The sequence below is a fragment of the Staurois parvus genome, unplaced genomic scaffold (assembly GCF_062004578.1).
Source record: "Staurois parvus isolate SC_StPar_1 unplaced genomic scaffold, SC_StPar_1.0 ptg000025l, whole genome shotgun sequence".
Lineage (NCBI taxonomy): Eukaryota > Metazoa > Chordata > Amphibia > Anura > Ranidae > Staurois > Staurois parvus.
In genome coordinates this window covers 23,947,982-23,970,849 of record NW_028317821.1, presented here as the reverse complement: position 1 = coordinate 23,970,849, position 22,868 = coordinate 23,947,982, and the positions used below count along the sequence as shown (strand labels likewise).

Here is a 22,868-nt window from a genome sequence, read left to right as displayed (position 1 = left end):
CCATCCCCTGCAAAGAAGCACATAGACTGGGAAAGGAAGGGAAAGGATAGGATCCAATCAAGCTCTGCTGTTTGCAGATGTGATGGCAAACATAAGAGGACATACTGACAGAAGGAGAAAACTGGGTGAGCAGAGCTGATGACTTCTCAGTCTGTTGCTGTTCTTTTACTATCCAGTCAGCAAGCTGCAAGGTGGAACAATTGTATTCTTCATCAGAAGAAGTGATGTCACCCTCCTGGATGTACTGTGTTGGAGAGGCACAGTATATGAATTCTAGAAGTGTAAGATCAGAATTACAAATCATTTAACAGACAATATAGTTCACATATGGGCATTTTCATGGCTAACCTTATCTGTGTGCCTGGATTTCAAGTGTTTGTAATATTATTTTCTATAGTTAACATAGGACTTTAAATCAGTTCTCTAAAAGAAAACAGAAAAGTTGGTTGAATACTTCAAATCTTCTGCATACCATTACAATATTGTGATGAGATTTCAGAACGAATAGAGCTGTATAGAACATGTACATTATCTAAGACATTTGCCTTATAATATGAAAAGGTTTTCTTATGATTTAAAAAGTCAAAATTCTGTTTTAATGACCTTGCTGTAATATATTTGAGGGTTGTAAAAAATCTATTTAGAAAGCTTGAGGTCTCCTATATATCAAGAACCACCTTTATGAGCTTCTTCCAGAATAATTGATTATTTGCACCAAGTCGTGTATCTGTGAAGTTCAGAATACCCCAGGGAAATAATGTAAAATAAATTAGGAGATTAAATGTGAGAAAATTGGTTTTTACTAGTCACATTATTAATCTCTTTCTAAAATGAGTTTTTCATCAAAGTTTGCCATTGAGCACTCCAGCTAGTGTCTTGATCAATAAAGGAATTAATTCAAGAAAAAAAAACAGCCAAGGAGGAATGTGAAAAAAAAACTTGCACTGTTTTTTTTGCAATATACGCAGTTTAACTTGTCATTTTTAAAGCATACCCTGACAGAAGTAATGATTCAATTGGTGCCATAAATTAAATTTGGTGTCAGAAATAAAATGACTAAGAAAATGAATAGGACAACTCATATCTCTAACTGGGTTGTTTAATGTATCTATTGCTTTTATATATTTGAAAATGATACATTTTCGACTTTACAGAAATAATTTTTCTTTTTTGAAAATAAACATCCGTGAGTGAAGAAAAAAGAGAAGTTATATTCACTTTCACCCTTTTATTACCATTGTACTAGGTTAGAAAACAGTAACTCCACCCACACATGGGACTTGGGCATATCTGTGTCCTGGGGGAACCCAGGACATCTAAAGTCAGTGTTAGGATGGAAAGTGGAGGGAGATTGAGCACCATCCTTTCCTGAAGTACAGAAGGAGCCAGCTTTAAGCACCCTTGAGTTCAAGCTGTCACATCTCAGCCTTTGTGGCCAGGAAGATAAGATTATTGACCGACAAACTCAAGGACTATGACAAAGGACTATGACAAATATCATTTAATAAATGCCTGGCTGGTGAAAGGAGGTCCCATTACAGGTATTGCTGACATAAGGATGTCAGCTTTGCCAGCTTTGTTGGGTGGGGTGTAACAAAACCAGTCAACCCTGTTCATGAAGAGAACAGTGGAGACCTGTCTTAAATATGAAACTGCTGCCTCATAGAAAATTGCATGGTTACATTGGGGCTTTATTTTGTCACAATTAATGCAAACACATTAATCCGTTCCATTAACTATTAACTAGATTCTGCTTTTCAGGGTAGGGGCCACGCTGTCATTGGCTCCCTTGCATGTCAATCACTAGGTCCCGGCCAATGATTCATGGCCGGGACCAGGCAATCTGCGAAGTGAGTGAGAGGAGAGAGATCTGTGTATGTGAACAATACAGATCCCTCTTGTGTCAGCGGAGATGTGCTGGTTTTTATCTCCCTGCAAAGCAGGGAATAAAAACCAGAACTTCCCCTAGTAAAACAGCACACAGTACCCCTAGTAAAACAGCACATAGGTAACCCTTTGATCACCCCAGATGTTAACCCCTTCCTGCCCAATGTCATTACTACAGTAACACTGGGCAGGAATCACTGTATTAGTGTCACTGGAGATATCAGTGGCAGTTAGTCAGTTCCCACCCAGTGTCAGTTAGTGTCAGATTGCCACAGCCACTATCACAGTCCTGCTAAAAGTCACTGATAGTTTCCATTACTAGTATAAAAAAAATCCAGTTTCTATACCATTGTTTTTAGATGCAATAATATTCACGCAAATCAAATAATATACACATATTGGGCTTTTTTTTTCTTACCAAAGATATACAGCAGAATACATTTTTGCCTAAATTTATGAAGACTTTTTTTATTTTTTATTGAGTATATAGCATGTTTTATAGCATGATTATCAGTTAGAGTAGTGCAGCGCCATATAGCAAAAAATGGCCTGGTCATGAAGAGGGGTAAGTCTTCCAGGAGGCAAGTGGTTTAAGTGGTTCTAAATTTTGTTCACCTTAAATCATTCTTTGCATTAGGGTAAAAAACTCCCCACTACTTTCCCCCCCCCATTCCTAAATACTTACTTGACCCCTCTCACTGGAAACCCTTTGGCAGTGGTAGCCTGTGAGAAGGATGTGAATTACCCCTGCCTACATGTTTGCCTCCCTAACACTATGCATTGCACAGAACAGGTAAATATATAAAAAAAAATTACTTTAGCAAAAAAAAAAAGACTTTACTATAACTTTAAAAATAATGATGGATTGAGGTGTTGCTGCTTTAAAGCACAAGAATGAATTATTATTTATCAGTAGTTGTATTACTATATTTTCTCTGTGTAATACTGGCAGATTATGCATTGTGCATTCTATATCAACATTCATCTTTTTATTTTGAAAAATTACTTTTTAGATATTTTTTTTATGGCAGGCTTGTCTTTTCAATGCCCATGGATACTGATAACATCTCAATAATATGATAACGGTAATGCTGACAATTCAATAAATGCAAATGATGACATATGACGCCTGCTGATTTCACAGGATGGTTCCAGATTGAAAGATAAAATGTATGAAATGATCTAAGAATCCACAAAGATAATGAACAGTGTAGAAGAATAACCTGAATACAAATAGTGAGGTGCCTGGAAGAGCCAAAATGTTTTAGTCTAGACAAATGATAAAAGAAACAGGGAAAGACATTCTTGAAAAAGAACTGGCTAGGAAAGTTGCCAGTGGCACAGTGTCTAATCTCTACATATAGAGACATTTCTAACCAAATCAGAAATGAGTAGATTGTGTTTCCTTGAGTGAAGCAGATAAACTGCAGCTATGTGTGGAAATACAACCTCTCTTTTCACATAAATCCTACTGGTCAGCATATCTAGCCACAAATATGGAAACCAAGAAAGAGTGGTGCCTGATTTTGACTCTCCCTCATTTGCTCATAGTTGATGAATGGCACTAATAAATATATTATGAGAACATGTGTCCGCAAATTCCACACGATAAATAATCCAAACATCAAAAATAAACTACTACAAATCAAGTGATTCAGTCCAAGAATTGTTGCTTTCTTTCTTAAACCACAAATGTTCAATTTTCTTAAAAGATCAGCCTAGTCATAATATTATAGAGTCTCTAGCATTGCTTTGATTCCCTATTGTCTGTATTTATTTACATATATTATTACATATACTTCTATAATTTTGCTTCGTACAAAAGCTTGACAGTAAATTATACCTGCATATTAAATAAAAAAAAAAAAGAAGAAAAACAATGAAACAAAGATAATTAAGATCTGTAGAAGTGTATTAAACTACAACTACAACATGTGAACGCATTTTATGAGAGCATATAAACATTTGTTAATGCTACAATACACTTAATTATAATTATATTGAGTCTCATTATCTCAATATTATTGCTGCAATTGCCAAGGCAAAAACACTTTAATTTTTCATTTACTTTGATCATGTACTTAAATTCATTGTTTTTACTAGTTGCAGAATCTACATTACATACAATACAATGATCAAAAAATAATGAATACTAAAGTGAAACTTCAGAACATTTCTTTTTCCAGAGATGAAAGGAATGGTTAGAACCTATGTAGGTTTAATACTTTTACAGAGACAAAGTGCCACACCCAATCGGAGAGTCAAGATATAGGGTTTTATTTTATTATAATAGATCAATACCTTCTGCATATGTAGCCATGGCATTTTGGAGGTCAAAAGGCACCCATTAGTTATGGCTAGCTTTAATGAGAACAATAAAAATAATACATTTTCAACTTATCCAACATACCATGAGCAGTGCATAGTACATAGTACAAAATTGTATTCAATACAGAATGATACTCACAAACAACAAAGTATTTCAAGCACGTAAGTCCTCAAACAAAGAGTGCTCTCTCCCATATATACTCTAGAATTAAAACTGGACCCTCCCTGGTGGGAGGGGCCATCTCAGGTCAAGCTCTGATGAAGAAGGGATGCCCTTCGGAACGCGTCAACTTTACTCTGAGTGTCCACCCCTATGTTGGGACTCGCGCAGGCTTTACTATTCCATAGTTCCTTTGAGGACTTACATGCTTGAAATACTTTGTTGTTTGTGAGTATCATTCTGTATTGAATAAAATTTTGGTCTACTGAGGTAATGCGCAAGGTTGGTGCGCTTCTTGTTTGTTTTCACTTCACAGTATTGGTCGGGCTTCCCCAGCCTTGTTTGGAGCTGCACAACCCCATATGCACTGGTGGTCAAATTTTTCAAGTTCTGGTTTCATCTATCCACTCCTGTTGGGTCTCAGAGCGCAGAAGAGGTTGTTTCCTATAGGAATTTTAAAAGGACCCATGCAAAAAAAAAAGTCCCCTCAAATTCTATAACAGACCTTTAGGGTCTAGTATGGATTTAAGGGAGGGTCCATCCAAAAATCAAGAAAAAAAAACATGGGTTTCCCTCCAAATATCCATGGTAGATCTTATCCAATCATGCAGCCTGGCAGGCCAGGAAAAGTTGAGCATGCTCCCCGATTTCCTGACCCAAAGCGGGTATGGATTTTTGGGTGCTTTTTTTTTTCTTCGCTTTTGTGTGGGATTCTCCCTAAAATTCATTTTTTTATGAAGGGCCTGGTATGAATTATGTGGGAAACTCCATGCAATTTTTTCCTTTTAACCATCCACTACTGTTTTGTTTACATGGCTTGGTCAAGTGACTGGGGCTGGGTGACGTCACTAGTTTTTAAAGAATTGGCCTGCACTTGCTATTGTCCTTAACAACCAATACATATTGTGAAATAGCATGCACAATAGTGGAAGTTAAGTACAAAATTGTTTTCAGGCTGAATCTTAAGTTTATCCTTATTCAGGAATTTCATGTTATGAATTTTCAGTAGATGTAGTTATGCTAATAGTTTCTTTGCAGGAATGTTCTGCCATGGTCATTGTTACAAGCTCTGCCTGGGGCTAGTGCATGTAGACTAGGAGTAGCAAAGTGGCTGGAGGGCAAAAGATGAAAGAAAAGTGAAGTGTACTTTTTAAAAGAAATAAAAGAAACACGTGACACTTGTTTTATACAGTGTTTTAGCTAACTAAATGGCTTTCTTAGGACTTACATCTACCTGAAAATGTTTAATTAGGCTGTAAATTATCTCTAAAGTTTATTGTCCATTTAGAACTAAAGTAATTGTGCAATATAGCCTAGTCCAAATTATGTCAATGTTTAGAAACAATGTCACACAAAGATCTTCACTCTAATCCCTAACCATTCACACATTTTTTTTAAGTTGCTGAATTAAACTTGTATCTCCCAGGATAAATAATGCTAAATATGCACCATTAAACCAGCGCTATAAATAATATATACATGCATAACATAGAAATAAACTTTCAACGTAATCAACAATAAACTCTATATGGGCAGAAATCGCTGTGGCAGAACACCAAAGAAAAGCAGCTGGCAAAAAAACAATTAAATGAATTGTGTACAACCTGATAAACAATATTGCCGCACTAAAAGTAAATGAAGTGACTTGAATCAAATCTGGTGTAAAAGATCACAACCTAAAACAAAGAAAAATACAGTGCATACATGCATATGTACAATAGAGAATGAATTGTAAAATCAAACTGATAAGTACAAAAAGTTCAATACAAAAGTCCCAGTGATGCTGTGCAATATAATATGAAGATCTTTGTGTATCCACATTTCTTCCAAACACTAAAGTGCAACACCGCCATATGTACAATAGACTCTTACCAGAGCACTTGGACTCTTTTTGGGCAAAAAAAGAAAGGCATGTATTTAAATCATCTGTACTGAATCTTGCAACTCTTCCACATCTCCATATATGCCATCAAAAATAAGTATTCCCTGACGAATTCATTTGTGACAAAACACATAGGACAGAGCTTGCACACATGACATCATCACACTGGTTGTCATACGGAAAGAGTCCAGATAGGCTCCTGGGACTGGCATTTATGTGTATAAGTGCTTTTGAATAATATGACATAGAGTGGATATAATACATTTTAAATAAATTTGTACCTATGAATTTATGCTATGTGAGCTTCCTTACCTTTCTTTTCATGCCACAGATGACACTTCATTTTTGCCTATAGTTCTTTAAGGTAAAAATGTCTTGACTTTAGAACCACTTAGTATAACTAACAACAAAACTTTTTTTTAGTTTTGAATAGAGTGGAGAGGGATTAGAACACCTGCCCATTTTTAATGCAGTCTGTGCCCCCATTAGGGAAATTCACCCTCTCTATTTGTCCTGTTTACCATTATCATCAAAAGTGAAAGTAAATAAAACCCCAAATTTTGGGTTGTTCCCAGAAAAGTAATAGAGGGGAAATTTTCCAATGGGGACACTAGTTGTGGTAACCTGGGGGTCCCAAGGAATTCCTATATTTTGCAGGGATTTTCTCTCACTTCCTGTTTGGCTATGGGACTGGAAGTGAAGAGAAATCTCTCCAATGGGACACAGATGGCGAAAAAAATATGATAGGGGCAGGGGTGGACTGACCATTTGGAAACTCGGGCACTGCCCGAGGGCCCGGGGTCAGTAGGGGGCCCCATGAGATGCCCCTGGTACCTTTTTCATAGGCTTTTTGAGTTTGGGCAAGGACACAGGGGCCCCATGATCCCCTATTTCCCAGGGGCCCCATGAGTTGTCAGTCCGCCCCTGGATAGGAGTCATACTTACTCTATCCAAAATGAAAAAATTTTTGCCTATAGTTCTACTTTAACCTCTTTAGAGAGCTGTCACCAGAAAAGATGTTCCCACTGGAAAATGTATGCTCACCTGTTGTTCTGAAGACAAGTGTAAAACAATAATTTATCACCACTTTATGTCTCAGTGACAATGGTCACCAAGATGAAAATAAAGGGTGCATGTACCTAATGGATTCACAGCAGTAAAAACTACCTATCTAAAAAGAAAATGTTTAGACTATACATATATCTAAAGTAAACTTAAGCCCATGTTTGTATAATCTCCTTTCCTGCATTAGGGCTCTCTGTTTCAAAGACTATCCATCCTTCATTAAAATATACCAGTTTCTATGTCTCCTGCTTAAGGTAGTGCTTAATCCCAACTCTAATCTTAATTTAACTGCTAACATTACATTAATCCCTTTAAATTCATTGTTATCTCATCCTGGCCATATCAAGTGTCACGCTTCCATACACATCAATCCGGCGCTGGGTTTTTCCTCCTGTCTGAGTTGCCCGAGTCCCTGCTTATCTGCCCTGAACCTAGGTAATATTAAGCCTTTGCACCTGTGTGTTCAAGCAATATGTTCACGCGGAAGCTGGCCCCCTCTGGTTCCTGTGGTGTTTGCTGCAATTTTGATGTTGTCTTTGTTCTCAGTGTTTTCCTTCTGGCTGTGCAGTTTCAATTCCCTTTGGTTTCTGTCCGTGGATCCCTTCATTTCCTGTTTCTGTGTGTGTTGTCCTCAGCACTGTTTCTTGTTGTGTTTGCCCTGCAAGCCTTTCCAGCTTGCTGATTCTCTCTCTCTCTGCATCATTGCTTATCATGTCCCACTCTCCTGTACTTTACACATGGTCCCTGCATCCTCTCCCATGGCATCTCTTCCTAGCTTGCTGCAGTAGATTACCTTAGTTCCTAGTATCCTGTGCATACCCAGTGTCCTTCCAGCATGCTACTTGGTTGCACTGTGACCTCACGGGTGTGTTTGAGAGCCGCAACCTGGGAGCTGCCTTTCAGTACATCCACACTTCCAGTGGCTCTGGTGAAGACTGAGTGGCTCCCTAGCAGGGGTGGACTGACAACTCATGGGGCCCCCGGGCAATAGGGGATCATGGGGCCCCTGTGTCCTTGCCCAAACTAAAAAAGCCTATGAAAAAGGTACCAGGGGCATCTCATGGGGCCCCCTATTGACCCCGGGCCCTCGGGCAGTGTCCGAGTTTCCAAATGGTCAGTCCGCCCCTGCTCCCTAGGTTCTGCGACTTTGACACACCTCTGTTTGCATGTGGTCACTCTGCTCTTGCATCTGCAAGGACCTGTACCCGGGTACACCTGTTTAATTGTTTCCACTGGCCTGCTAGATCTTGAGTTTACAATCCCAGGTGGTCTTATCATCTGAACGTGACACCAGGTACTGAGACTCCCCAGTTCCTTTCAAAAACAAACCTTGCTAAAACACTGGTGCCTAAACTGACTGATTTATCTAAAGTTATGTTTTTACATTTTAGTTTCTTATATTCAACTGTAGCCTTTCTTTGGATATGAAGAAGCCATGGAGGGAAAAGCAACTTGTTCATTTAGCCGTCACCCTCCCCAGCAGCAAATAGCCACCCTTTTTTCAAATCCCAACTGAGCATTTCAGTACCCAAAGAGAAGAAAAATATTTCTAACATTTCCTAATATAGTTAGCATGTGATGCTATCTCTTTTTCTTCCACATCAAAGCAATGGTGATTGATGAATGACCACTCAGGAACTCTGGAACCAAGTGATGTCACAGGGGACAGGGACCCTATTGCCAGATCAATCCTTTCAGCAAAAATCTTCCCATGAGATCACACTGGCTACCATACATTTTTGTGCCTCAAATGTTAGACCTGTTCCAAAAATGGCACCAATTGCTCACTATCAGCTCACGTTTTTGAGATACAACATGAAAGCCATATACCATTCTTTACTCTGGTCACCTCTCATGTAAAAAACAGGATATTTTAACCACCTCCCATCCAGCCATTGTATATAAACGACCGGACGGTGGCACTAGAGGGTCGGGTGGCCATTTATAAATGGCCTCCCCGCACCCTGCTTGTGCGCGCTCCCTGGGAGCGCGCAGCACTGCAATACGGTGCCCGCTGTGTCCTCCAATCGTCGGACGGGACCTCTGTGCGAGGTCCCAATCATGTGATCACTGATTGGCCAATCAGTGATCACATGCAGAGTAGTAAGCAATGATGTCACTTGTGACATCATTGCTTACTACATGTGAAATCTGTGAATGATCACAGAGGTCACATGGTACAAGGCTATTCACAACAGTCTTGTACCATGTGACAAGCTGGGACCAATCACAGCTCACATAGTATTTCTCAATGGCTGCAAGAATGCAGCTAGAGAGAAGGAGAAATTATTGCATTTTGTAAATGGGTGTAATGTGGAATGCCTTTATGGGTGTAAAAGCAATCAGTGTAAAAAAAAAAAAATCTTTATCACCCTCCACAAGTTGTACAGTGTCACCATGGTGACACTGTACTGCTAGGGTGACAGTATGTAAAAAAATAAAAAGAAATAATATAAAAAAAATAAAAACATTTTAAAAAAAAAAATGTTTAAAAATTATAATTTTTGGTTATAAACTAATTTGAGTTTTTTTTTTTTAATAAAAAGATAACGGAATAAATTTTGGCCAAGATTTATGATGAAAAACTATTTATTTGCTAAATTTTATAAGAAAAACACTTTTTTTCAAAATTTTTGGACTTTTTCATTTATATAGCAAAAAAATGAAAATCCCAGTTGTGAATAAATACCACCAAAATAAGGCTTTATCTGTCTCAAAAAATGCTAAAAAATTCATATGGGTACAGTGTTGCATGACCGCGCAATTGTCATTCAAAGTGTGATAGCACTGAAAGCTGAAAATTGGCCTGGACAGGAAGGGGGTAAAAGTGTCCGGACTGGAAGTGGTTAATGTAGTGTTTTATTTAATCTCCTAGTAGCATGAAAGAAACACATAAAAAAAAAGTAGCCATAACCTCTATGGTGCTCGATTTGCAAAAAACGAATCAATATGAGTGGTAATATACACACATCTCCTATTCGATCATAACTAATGTATAATACAGTTATTAATTTACACTTTAGAAACCAATATTTCCATTGTAAAATTACAGTTGGAAGTACGTAAATACAAAATCTGCTAACTTGTACACAAATGCACAAACTAGGTAACAGAAAAACAAGTTGATTGGCAAGAGCTTTTCAAAAACTGACTAAAAACTGTATAATTTCAAGCGTATCTAACTAGAGCTGCTGCAGTCAAGCAAGAACAGGTCTAAAAAAGCAAGGGACCAGGAAAACCTTTTTTTTTGTGGCTGTGTTATATTTGCATGTAATCTATTTAATGTATGGTATTTACTTGTAAAAGTCTACCTTTTATAAACATCCAAAAACCCTTAAACTACTCATGGGGGCCAGCATCTTGGATGTAATATTAATGGCCCCCAACTGTCATTCCAACGACAATGTACAAAATTGCTTTGAACTCTTCCCCTGGAAGCTACATTAAAGCTTATCAATAGAGGTAAAGGTAGAGGGGTTGCTCGGTCAACAGTGCTAGGTGCTAGGTAATAGACTTCTTCTTGGAGTTGTCAAATTTTCTAAACAAATAATAATGAAAAATTTCGGAATAAAACATCATTTATGGAAAGAAAACAAATTAAAGTAAGCATTTTGAATATGTGATTTCCTGTTTCTTAATCTGAGTTTTTTTTAAATGTAGGTGTCTCTTTAAATGCTAATATTTATGTGTGGTTATCAAAAAAGTGTATGTTAAGTTGTAAGTTACTGCAATCAAAAATAGAATAAAAGCTAAAGCTGAAAGTCTTCAGTGTTTATGGAACAAATGAATTCTTCCCTTGAAATATTCTTTGCAAATTGAATACAAATTCTGTATGAAAGCTAGTTCAGCCATACGTATGGTTTTCAATGTTGATTTATATTAGCACAGAAAGGTGAAATGAAAACAACTACCAGATACCTTCATCCACTCTCTACAGCATGGGTGGACACATCTCCTGTTGCAGCTAATGTATTAATGCCCAAACAGTGACTGCATCTAATTCAATGTAACTGGTTTTATGCCAGCATAATTTTGCACAGCATCTATAAAGTTTAAAGGTTGCTGCAATAACCAGACTTGCTGTTTGTCAGCAATATTGTAAAAGATTTGCCAGCAAGTAGGCAAGCTTTAACACACACACATATGTGTGTAAATGGGTGGCAGATGTTCTGTGCTGAGGAAAGCGCATTCAAAGTGCACTCCCACCACAGAGACTGAGCTGACAAAGACAAATCTCAATCTATAGTAATAATCGGGAGTCAGTGTGACCTGTTCCTTATGTGACCACTGTGACTGGCTGGTCAGAGATCAAGTAGACCTTGGAGGCCTATAAAAATGTAATGCAAGCAAAATCAAAACTACTTTTAGGTAAACATATTAAAAATGTATGTAAATTTACATGGGTATAGCCTATTTAAAAGTTATGAGTCCATGCATATTTTAATGTCACTGGTAGACAAGACATCACAGTATTCTGCTACATAACAGTTTTTCTTATTTTTGCTAATACTATTACAAGAAATTTGGACTTGGAAAAAAAGATAAATATTTATAGTCTATGTTTTTTTTAGGTAATATATGCATTTATTCCTACAACAACTGAGTTGAAATATCTGGATAAAATGAGATGTTTCCGAAAACGTTCAGCAATACCGATCCTTGGATTTCTAATATTTTGCCTCCTTTTCATGAACTTGTACATCGAGGATGAATATGTTGTGGTGAGCATGATTCAATTATACTGACCCATCTATTGCCTTTTTGCTAATTTGCTAATTGCTAGAAATGTTGGCCACACTTTAGGTATAATTAATATTTCAGAACTGCTTTAGGCATCATGTTTAGTCACCACAATTAACAAACTGTGACAAGTAGTGTTCTCATTCTTCACTCCCTGTTTTCATTCAGAAATTATTTTGTGGTCTTTTCTATTATTAGGTATAACTATATGTATGGATATGATGAATTGTATGGCTAATAACGTCAATGCATTAGGAACATATTGATTACCAGAATTACTTTTATAAGTAAATAGTCCCAGACAGTTAGTATTATTTTCCATATAAATCATAAGCTTTGCTCTTTCCTTTCATGGCCAAAGCCCAAAGCAAATGCCTTCAGGGTTAGCTAAGGCCTGGTCCAGATTTCATCTGTATTTGTGCTATATGGTTATGACATATCTCTATTCTAAACACTGCAATGGAACACTTACAGTAAGTGTGAATTGGACCTTAAATTAAATAGTAATTTAACCTATTGTTTTAATATGCCTGGAAACATTGGGAAATATATAATTTGCTACGTTTTCAATACATATTTATAGCAAAATTGAGAACACGTAGAAACAACTTTTTAATCCAGTAAAGCATTTCTTTTTTTTTTAATATAAATTCAACCAGTAAAAGCTTCTTAATCTGTCTTTATTTAAGCTTCTTGTAATTCCCTGCACAGCAGTACTGGGAGAGAAAGAGACATCGTTGTGAGCCAATTAGGGCTCTGCCTCTTCAGTACAGTGCTGCCAACTTGATGAGATCAGGAAAAAGAGCACATCGATGACTTCATTCAGTACTGCTCCTTCATTGTGCACTCAGTAAATGGCTGAAAAAAAACCATAGGCAATAATTTTTCCTGTAGTTACCCATTGAGTAACCTCCTGCTAATTCCTTGCTGTTTTCAGCTATTTGCTGTGGCTGTGAGTGTGTTCTGAGTGAGGAGAATGCTCTGACAAGCTGCTTCTGCCTTAGCAAAAAGTTTCTCTATCTACATGGAGTCCAAATTCAGCCATGGCAAAGAGCTGAAAATAACAGATCAGTCAGACTCTGCTCTGGATGGCAGTTAAAGCACAGTGAAGTCTCATACCTCTTTATAGTCCTGTACCCCTACATGTTATAATTGGTGACTTTTTTTTCTGCTTAGAAGTCACCTAAATTATTTTTTAAATTAACAATATTGATTCCGGCTCTCCTGGTCCAGTGCTCTGTGCTGACCAGGGGCGGACTGACCATTCGAGCACTCGGGCACTGCCCGAGGGCCGGGGGTCAGTAGGGGGCCCCATGAAATGCCCCTGGTACCTTTTTTATAGTCTTTTTTGAGTGTGGGCAAGGACACAGGGGCCCCATGATCCCCTATTGCCCGGGGGCCCCATGAGTTGTCAGTCCGCCCCTGGTGCTGACAGAGCTGAGTTACAGCCACACACCTCCTCACAAGTGTCCTCACGCAGACTTCTATAGCAGAAGAAGAGAGGGTTGTGTCTGTTACTGAGTGCTAGTTAGTGCCTATGCACTGCACAGTCACATTTAGACACCCTACACAACAGTATTAATAGTTAATTTGGGGTTGATAGTACATCTACATGAATACCTATTTATGAGAAACCAATATGTAGACCCGAATGAAGATGCCCTGAAGGTATTTTATGCAATAAAGAACACAACATACATAAAGTAAAATAGGGAGAACATAATTTGTATCATGAGAAACCTTGTATGACATGCCAAGGAGCCAGAGACACCCAGACATCTTACTCTTCTCAGTTCTTCTACATATATATGACTGCAATGGGAAGAGGACCCAACACACACAGTATTTTGTCTTATGAAGAGCTATTTTTGAAAACTGCACTAAAGTTCTAATTTTAAATAAATTATTTGCAAATAGTGCTAAGAAGAAGAAAAGATTTTTGAAATGAAGTTTTTGCAATTAGTAAATGCATATTTTGTTTCTTTGTATTTATATTTAGGACGAAGATAAAAGACTTAAAGAAGGTTCAACTCAACAACAATTCAATTCAGATCAATATGTCCATACAATAAGAGATTTCTCAAATTTTTCATCATCTATAAATGTGACATATCGCATATTAGCAGGGATACCTGTTTCAAGAAAAAGTACGTAATATAAGCCTAAAATATTCAGACTAATGGATACTTTCTAATTAACTTCTCAAAAGTTAAACCTAGAAGTATTTTATATCTCTCTTAGGCTCCAGAAGTAAATCTCTTTGCTTGAGTTTCAATATTAACACAACTGTATAAGGGGGTTGCACACAGTTGTTTCTTAATTAAGTTTAAATTATGAAAAGTTCAAAAGAAGAATAGGAAAACATGAATTGGTTACTGTGAACATCCCACAGCCCAAATTAAGGGAATAGAGGCAAAAGCTATGGCAATGAAATCTTGATACCAGAAGTACTCAGCTGGGGGACATTTCCCAAAAGAATCTACTCATAACTGAAATATCTCTTTTGGGTCAACCTGTTCTTCTAGGGCAAGACTTAAAATTAAATAAAATTGTATTTCTGGAGAACAATTTGAATGCAATGCATGCACAAAGTTTACTATATGACAATTAGGCAGATTTTGCCTTGCTTTGTTAAGTTAAAACAACATTGATTTGATATGCTTCACAGTTTCAAGCCTCCTACATCAGTTTAATATAGAATTTGAACATTCCTTAACAAAAAGGGAATCTTGTTTTTGAAAATGTTAAACACCAAGGAATATATATCATCTGCCTTACTCTTTTTGAAGTCTAGTTTTTAACAAATGAGATCAGTAGACAAAATTGCAATCATTAACAATATAATATCAAACCTGGGAAGGTTTTTTTTTTGTTTATGGAAAGCTTAAAACCAGTATAAAACAAGCCAATTTAGAATGTCATCACAATACATTTTTGTGCCTGTTGTATATGCTGAAACTAGCTGAAGAGCACATACTACTAGATCAACTGCAGAAGCAATGGTGACACCTTGAGGATGTAGAAAGATAGAAAATTCAATCACAATGGCAAACAATAACAGCAGCATTAATTTTCTATTAGAACAATTTCTAGTGTTATAATTACAACAAAATGTGTTAAATATGTTCAAGCTGACTTTGGTTCTTGTTATAATGTCAGATGTATTTTAGAGGTAGCTGCACACACATAAAACCTTTTCTATTAGTTTAAAAATGCTTTAAGATGTTTGCAGCTACATTTTTTTGTATGAAAGAGACATTCTTTTGATTTTCAATATGTTCATGTAAGATAATTGTTCATTTTCAAGCCTTTTTATTTAAAAATATTAGCAGTAATACAATTTTTTGGGGATAAGTGAATTTGGCAAAGCTCTGTTCTCAGTAACTTCTTTCAGGCAAGCAGGAAGTCCATGAACCATAAATGTAGTGTCAAATTCTATTAAAGACTATACAAGCCAAATCTTGTAATTTTTCTGACCTTTCTAAGGCTAATTTGCAAGCTATTGTTAAAAAGAGCATGGGTAGTAGATCACTACCATGGGGGACATGTACATTTATTTTTAAACGTTGTTTAAAAAAATAGCCTTTTCATGTGGCTTAAAGGGCAACATTGGAAATACAAAAATCTTTTAGATAACATGCTTCGGACTGCTTTTAAGCTGAATGTGAAGCAACAGACTAGTATTATGTAGTCCTTTAAAAGTGACACATTAGAAAAATTGGAAATCAATAGTGTGGGTTCCCTCTAAAATGAATCCCAAACTCTACTCCAAGCAGGCTACTGACAATGTTGCCCTTATGCACTACAACTGCTAAATGCCAGACCCTCACCTGCTGTTCATACAAACCAGCCTGGATGCATGATGGGTCATCATAGTCAAGTGTTGCGTTGTGGCAATGGGAAAACAGAAGCGGGTCGCAGGGAAACTTTATTGGGAGGTGCGTTATCATGATTGGCGATGAATGTCCATTGTTAGATGACATGATTGATGCAGGATTTACATTGTACATTGGGACTTTTTTGTCACCAACGAGCTTTTTCATGCTGTGGGAGTCTTTATTTACTTTTAACATTTTTGGAAATGAATAATAAGGGGTATTAATGTACCCTGAACTCATTACCGTGGAGTAGAAGATGGATATCTGGGGAGCCCTTATTATAAAAAGGCTACCAGATTCCTGTAAGTCTTCCCAACAAGCCACTGTATTCCCTTAAGGATCAGATGTGGGAAAAAGTAGCTTACCACACACCTCTTGCATGGTACTCTCTGAAAGGTATGAGGTTTAGTGCATTTCAGGAAGGGTGGGGGGTTGCTTGCTTGCTGCCATCTAATTTGGGTAAGTGTCTGGTATGAATTTTAAGGGGAACCCCTCACCTTTTCTCCTTACATGTAGGGTTCCCCTTAAAATTCTTCCCACTTATCTAGTCATGCAGTCTGAAATGCTGCAGAAAAGAGGGCAGCAAGCATATGGCACATGGCCAGATGTCTTTCAGCATTGGGATGGTTCCTTGCAAGGGGGATAGTGAAGATTTCCCCCATTGCAAGACACCTTTTTAATAAGAGGGCCCAGAGATGTTTGCCCTTCTCCAGGGTCATTAGTTCGAGGTACATTAGTGCCCCATTACTCATTCCCTCAAAAAATTAAATATACATTTTGAGAAAGTACTTGATTTGAAAAATATTAAATAATGTCCACAGTGTAAATCCAGCATTAATCACATCAGCCAGCAACATAGAACCACGGCCAGTCATGCTCACCCAACACTTGATGATGTTTTCTTGCTTCTACAATGAGCCAGCACATGACAATGAAGCCCCACCACTACTCACAAATGACAAAATCATTGGCAGAGCTATAATGTCAACAAATGGCTGGAGATAATAGATTATGTCATTAACCAAGTATTGTCATGACCATATTTTGTCAGCAATGTCGTCTAGGATTACCAGATGATTTGTTTGCATTTTAGTGGAATTCAGAAGGGGTGAACAAACTAAAGGTGGCCAGTTTGTTCAGGGCTTCACTGAACCACAAACAGGCTGGCTTTAAGTCAAACAGTAAAACAACAAAGTGAGTGAGGGCAAAAATCCAAATAATAAAATTGAAGATGAAGCCAGCAGCTGAACACCAAAAGGCACCATATAAAACCTTCCAGGTAATCAAATAAAACAGGGTGCAGCGCTAAAAATAATCCGCTAGATCACACAAAGTTTAGATATATACATAAATGATATACAGTCATGGCCGAAATTGTTGGCACCCTTGATATTTCTCCAGGAAATCATGTATTTCTCACGAAACGTATTGCATTAACACATGTTTTGCTATACACATGTTTATTCCCTTTGTGTGTATTGGGACAAAACAAAAAAAGGGAGGAAAGAAAGCAAATTCGACATAATGTCACACAAACCTCCAAAAATGGGCTGGACAAAAGTATTGGCACCCTTTCACAACTGCGGATAAATAAGAATGTTACAAGCATGTGATGCTCCTGTAAACTCACCTGGGGCAAGTAACAGGTGTGGGCAATATAGAAATCACACCTGAAAGCAGATAAAAAGGAGAGACGTTCACTTAACCTTTGCATTGTGTGTCTGTCTGTGCCACACTAAGCATGGACAACAGAAAGAGGAGACGAGAACTGTCTGAGGACCTGAGAACCAAAATTGTGGCAAAATATCAACAATCTCAAGGTTACAAGTCCATCTCCAGAGAACTAGATTTGCCTTTGTCCACAGTGCGCAACATTATCAAGAAGTTTGCAACCCATGGCACTGTAGCTAATCTCCCTGGTCGTGGACGGATGAGGAAAATTGATGAAAGATTGCAACGCAGAATAGTCCGGATGGTGGATAAGCAGCCCCAAACATGTTCCAAAGACATTCAAGCTGTCCTGCAGGCTCAGGGAGCATCAGTGTCAGCGCGAACTATCCGTCGACATTTAAATGAAATGAAACGCTATGGCAGGAGACCCAGGAGGACCCCACTGCTGACACAGAGACATAAAAAAGCAAGACTACAGTTTGCCAAAATGTACTTGAGTAAGCCAAAAGCCTTCTGGGAAAACGTCTTGTGGACAGATGAGACCAAGATAGAGCTTTTCGGTAAAGCACATCATTCTACTGTTTACCGAAAACGGAATGAGGCCTACAAAGAACAAAACACAGTACCTACGGTAAAATATGGTGGAGGTTCAATGATGTTTTGGGGTTGTTTTGCTGCCTCTGGCACTGGGTGCCTTGACTGTGTGCAAGGCATCATGAAATCTGAGGATTACCAAAGGATTTTGGGTCGCACTGTAGGGCCCAGTGTCAGAAAGCTGGGTTTGCGTCCAAGATCCTGGGTCTTCCAGCAGGACAATGACCCCAAACATACGTCAAAAAGCACTCAGAAATGGATGGCAAAGAAGCGCTGGAGAGTTCTGAAGTGGCCAGCAATGAGCCCAGATCTAAATCCCATTGAACACCTGTGGAGAGATCTTAAAATTGCTGTTGGGAAAAGGTGTCCTTCCAATAAGAGAGACCTGGAGCTGTTTGCAAAGGAAGAGTGGTCCAAAATTCCGGGTGAGAGGTGTCAGAAGCTTATTGATGGTTATAGGAAGCGACTGATTTCAGTTATGTTTTCCAAAGGGTGTGCAACCAAATATTAAGTTAAGGGTGCCAATACTTTTGTCCAGCCCATTTTTGGGGTTTTGTGTGACATTATGTCATATTTGCTTTTCTGCCTCTGTTTTATATTTGTTCCAATACATACAAAGGGAATAAACATGTGTATAGCAAAACATGTGTTAATGCAATACCTTTTTTGTGTGAAATACTTGATTTTCAGGAAAAATATCAAGGGTGCCAACAATTTCGGCCATGACTGTAAAAAGCAATACAATAAATTGCATAAAATGAGTGACAAAGTGCAGATAAAATTGTCACTAAATAGTGACTAGTAACGTGAATGAGTGTACAAGATATAGTCCATAGTGTAGGTGCAAATGAGATCCCAAAAAGATCTTGAAAAATCCAGTGGCTGGATCCGTGGATAAGGTGATAAAGTGTGTAAAGATTGCGCACTCACCAGATACGCAATCTTAATGCGCATATAAAGTTGGTAACCACAGGACATCAAGGATCCTATATGGGTCTGGTCAGATCTGGTCAGATACCCCTCACTGTTTGGAAGTGCTGCCACACTTGGGAAAGGCTACTCTGTGGATGTAGATGGCTCCCAAAAGGAGCTCAAAAAAACAGAGGAGGCCAAATAGTGTAGTATCCTTATGATGAGGAGTGTTTAATCCAAGTAGACATACAGTAAAAACCAAGAGAAGTACTGACCAATGTAACTGCATGAGATGGCCGCCGGGGCCCTCGTGGCGCCGGTCTGCGTGACGTCACGTAGTCATATAGGAAGCTAACCCCCTATGACTACGTGCTATTGCACAAAACACGTCGAGGGGGGGCTACAGCAGTGTGACGTCACACCGACCGGCGCCACGAGGGCAAACTGACACTGACTGGCAATGACATCACCAGTGACATTAATACAGTGATCAGTGATATTACTATACACTGTCACTGTAATAAAGACACTAGCTGGGAAAGGGTTAACATCTAGGGAGACCAAGGGTTTAAATGTGTGTCTAACTATGTGCAATGTGCGCAAAATGTGCTGCTTTTACTAAACAATCTGATCTTTGCAGGGATGAGAAACTTACAGATCGGTCCCTCTGTACAGAGCTCTGTGTTGTTCCAACACAGAACTCTGGGCTGTGATTGTACATCAGAAGGTCCCAGCCACGAATCATTGGCCAGGACTTGCTGACAGGCTCCCATTGTGTACAATCAGCCACCCGCATGCAGTACATTACAGTCGCAAACTAGTTAAATAAAGGTTTATTGTAGAACAGAGCCAGTCATCCAGTTAAAACAATGTGACAGCTTTGGTATATCAAACTTTGTTTGCCAGCAGCTACACGTGCATATTCACTACTATACATTTACTGAAAAAAATGCAGCAGCTGACTCTGGCCCGTTAGATTACATATTAACAAGGTCAAAAGTCACACAACTCGCAGTTTGTCAGTAAAGTTGATGCATCCTTCAGTAGCTCAGGCTTACCAGTTTTAATATATCCTTCTATTTGTACTAAAATATAAAACCCATTAAGCTCTTTATTTTAAGCATTGACTACACAGGGTGACTTAAATCGTTTATGAATAACTATGAAATATTCCTAGCACCCTAATGAACCTTTATAATGTTTCTTTCGAAAGATCTAACTTTAGTTTTACATATACCAATAAACATGCAAATTAACTGTATAAAAAAGCTAATTTTCAACCTTCACTGCCAATATATAGAAAATTTATAGGCTGCCATCAACTATCCCATGTGACAGATATCAACTCAATTATCAGTTTACTTAGGATGCAAGATGCAATTGTATGACAGCCACACTTGTACATGTATGCAGGTTATTAAATGACCTGATAGATGTACAGTATACATTTAATAACAATATTGTTGTCAGATTAGAATTATATTAGAATAAAATATAAATTGTACATAGAGTAGTACAACGTGCTTAAGAGAATGATGTATAGCAAATTTGGTGTGAATACTTTTCTTTTCTTTTTTTTAGGGTTCCTTACAATTGGACTATCATCTGTGAAAAGGAAAAAAGGAAATTATTTACTTGAAACTATTAAGTCTGTATTTGAACAGTCAAGTTACGAAGAACTGAAAGAAATAGCTGTAGTTGTTCATTTAGCAGAGTTTGACCTGAGCTGGTGTGAAAGCATAGTGCAAGATATATCAAGAAAATTCTCTCATCATATTATTGCTGGTAGACTAGCAATTATCCACACTCCAGTACAATTCTACCCGGTCTTAGAAGGTCTGAAAAGAAATTACAATGACCCTGATGCCAGAGTCAAATTTAGATCCAAACAAAACGTTGACTATGCCTATCTATTAAACTTTTGTGCTAACCTTTCTGATTATTATCTTATGCTGGAAGATGATGTCAGGTGCTCTAAGAATTTTTTGACAGCAATTAAAAAAGTTATTAACTCGCGGAAAGGGTCAAACTGGGTCACCTTGGAGTTTTCAAAACTAGGATACATTGGCAAACTCTATCACACTTATGATCTACCACGTCTAGCCCATTTTTTACTCATGTTTTACCAGGAAATGCCTTGTGATTGGCTGCTTATTCATTTTAGAAGCCTGTTAGCTCAGAAAGAAGCAATTCGATTTAAGCCCTCACTTTTTCAGCATATGGGATATTATTCATCTTATAAAGGTGCTGAGAATAAACTGAAGGATGATGACTTTGAGGAGGACTCATTTGATATACCAGATAACCCTCCTTCAGTCCTCAGCACAAATATGAATGTCTTTGAAAACTACGATGTCCATAAAGCATACAGCAGTACAGAAGAATATTTCTGGGCAAAGACTCCTTCCAGTGGTGACTTTTATCACATTGTGTTTGAGAAACCTATCAAAATAAGCAAAATAAAAGTCTGCACAGGAACAGAAGATCGCCAAAATGACATCTTGCATCATGGAATAGTAGAAGTTGGAGAAAGACTAGTTGGCAGTAAAAGGAATAAAAAGTGTACTACTTATCTTAGATTAGGTGATTTCAAAGATGGGAACTTTGAAATGGACAACATAGATCATAAAGTTCTTTTCAACATTGACTGCATTAGAATTCTAGTGACTAAAAACCAAAATGAATGGTTAATTATTAAAAGTATAAGTGTTTGGACTATTGACTCAAATCAATGAAACGGTGATGTTTCTTCCTTATGGAAGGAAAACATTTCAGTTGAGTGCCAACTGGCTTATTTCACTAATGGACTTCTCTTTTGCTAATATGTTAAATTTAAGTGACAAACTGGAGGGATATACTAAAGTCATATTTTTTCTCTTAGCCCAGGTATCCAAGATCCTACATTTACATAAGACACCCAACCATGTCTAGTAGCTTAATAAAATGGAGCATCTTTTACACATGACTGGATATTTGAAGAAATTGACAACTAAATAATCTGACTGAAAAAAATACTACTTTAGTTAATGCACCCTATTATCCAGGGGAGAAGGCTATTTATATTTTACTATTTCTGTCAGGCAAAAAATTACATTTCTTGGTGTTTTTGAATGTTTTCTATTTTCTATAAAACAGAAGCATCATTTCTTCCTTTACCTAAACTTATTTTTTATTTCTTGAAGAATACAGACTTGTGAGTTTAAAAATATGAACATGAAAAATGAATAATATGTGTTATCTGGTTATTCCCTATGTCCTGTGTTATAACTGTATTGTCTTTTGGTATTTTACTACCTCTATTTTGTTTCTCTACTAAAATTTAAGGAGAATTATATTCTCGTTAAATTTTTATGCACAGAAGAACTTTAATTCAGCACTGTGATTGAACACTGTGGTTAAAGAATTTTTATTTTATGCTTAACTACCTGCTACTACAGTTTAATTCATTAAAATTTTGTTTCAATGCTAACAGAGTGTCTAGCAAGTAATTTTGGAGGAACATATTAAAAAGCTTAGGCACATATTTAACCTTTGGTCCCACTAGTGATAGTAATTTACCCATGACTGATCACAGAATCATCTGCAGACAATCTTAATATATAACGTAAGAAAGGTCTGCAACACAGAGATACTGAACAAAGATTAATTGTGCCGTATATTACATTACAGTAGTATGCAATGCAAAAACTACAATGTAAACAGAGGGAAAAGCAATGTTCCCTAGAAAATGTGCAAAATTTCATTTCTCCAA

The 22,868-nt window shown here is 37.5% G+C and overlaps 1 protein-coding gene across 1 annotated transcript in view; it reads left to right on the top strand.

Moving 5' to 3' along the window:
- The window catches only part of MGAT4C (MGAT4 family member C), a 156,804-nt gene extending 134,218 nt beyond the window's left edge, over positions 1-22,586 (top strand). Inside the window, exons 3-5 of the mRNA XM_089652410.1 lie at positions 11,894-12,043; positions 14,062-14,209; positions 20,699-22,586. Coding sequence (XP_089508536.1) covers positions 11,945-12,043; positions 14,062-14,209; positions 20,699-21,852 — 1,401 coding nt within the window. The 5' untranslated portion in view covers positions 11,894-11,944 and the 3' untranslated portion in view covers positions 21,853-22,586. The remainder of the gene's footprint in view (positions 1-11,893; positions 12,044-14,061; positions 14,210-20,698) is intronic.
- Positions 22,587-22,868: the final 282 nt, after the last annotated feature.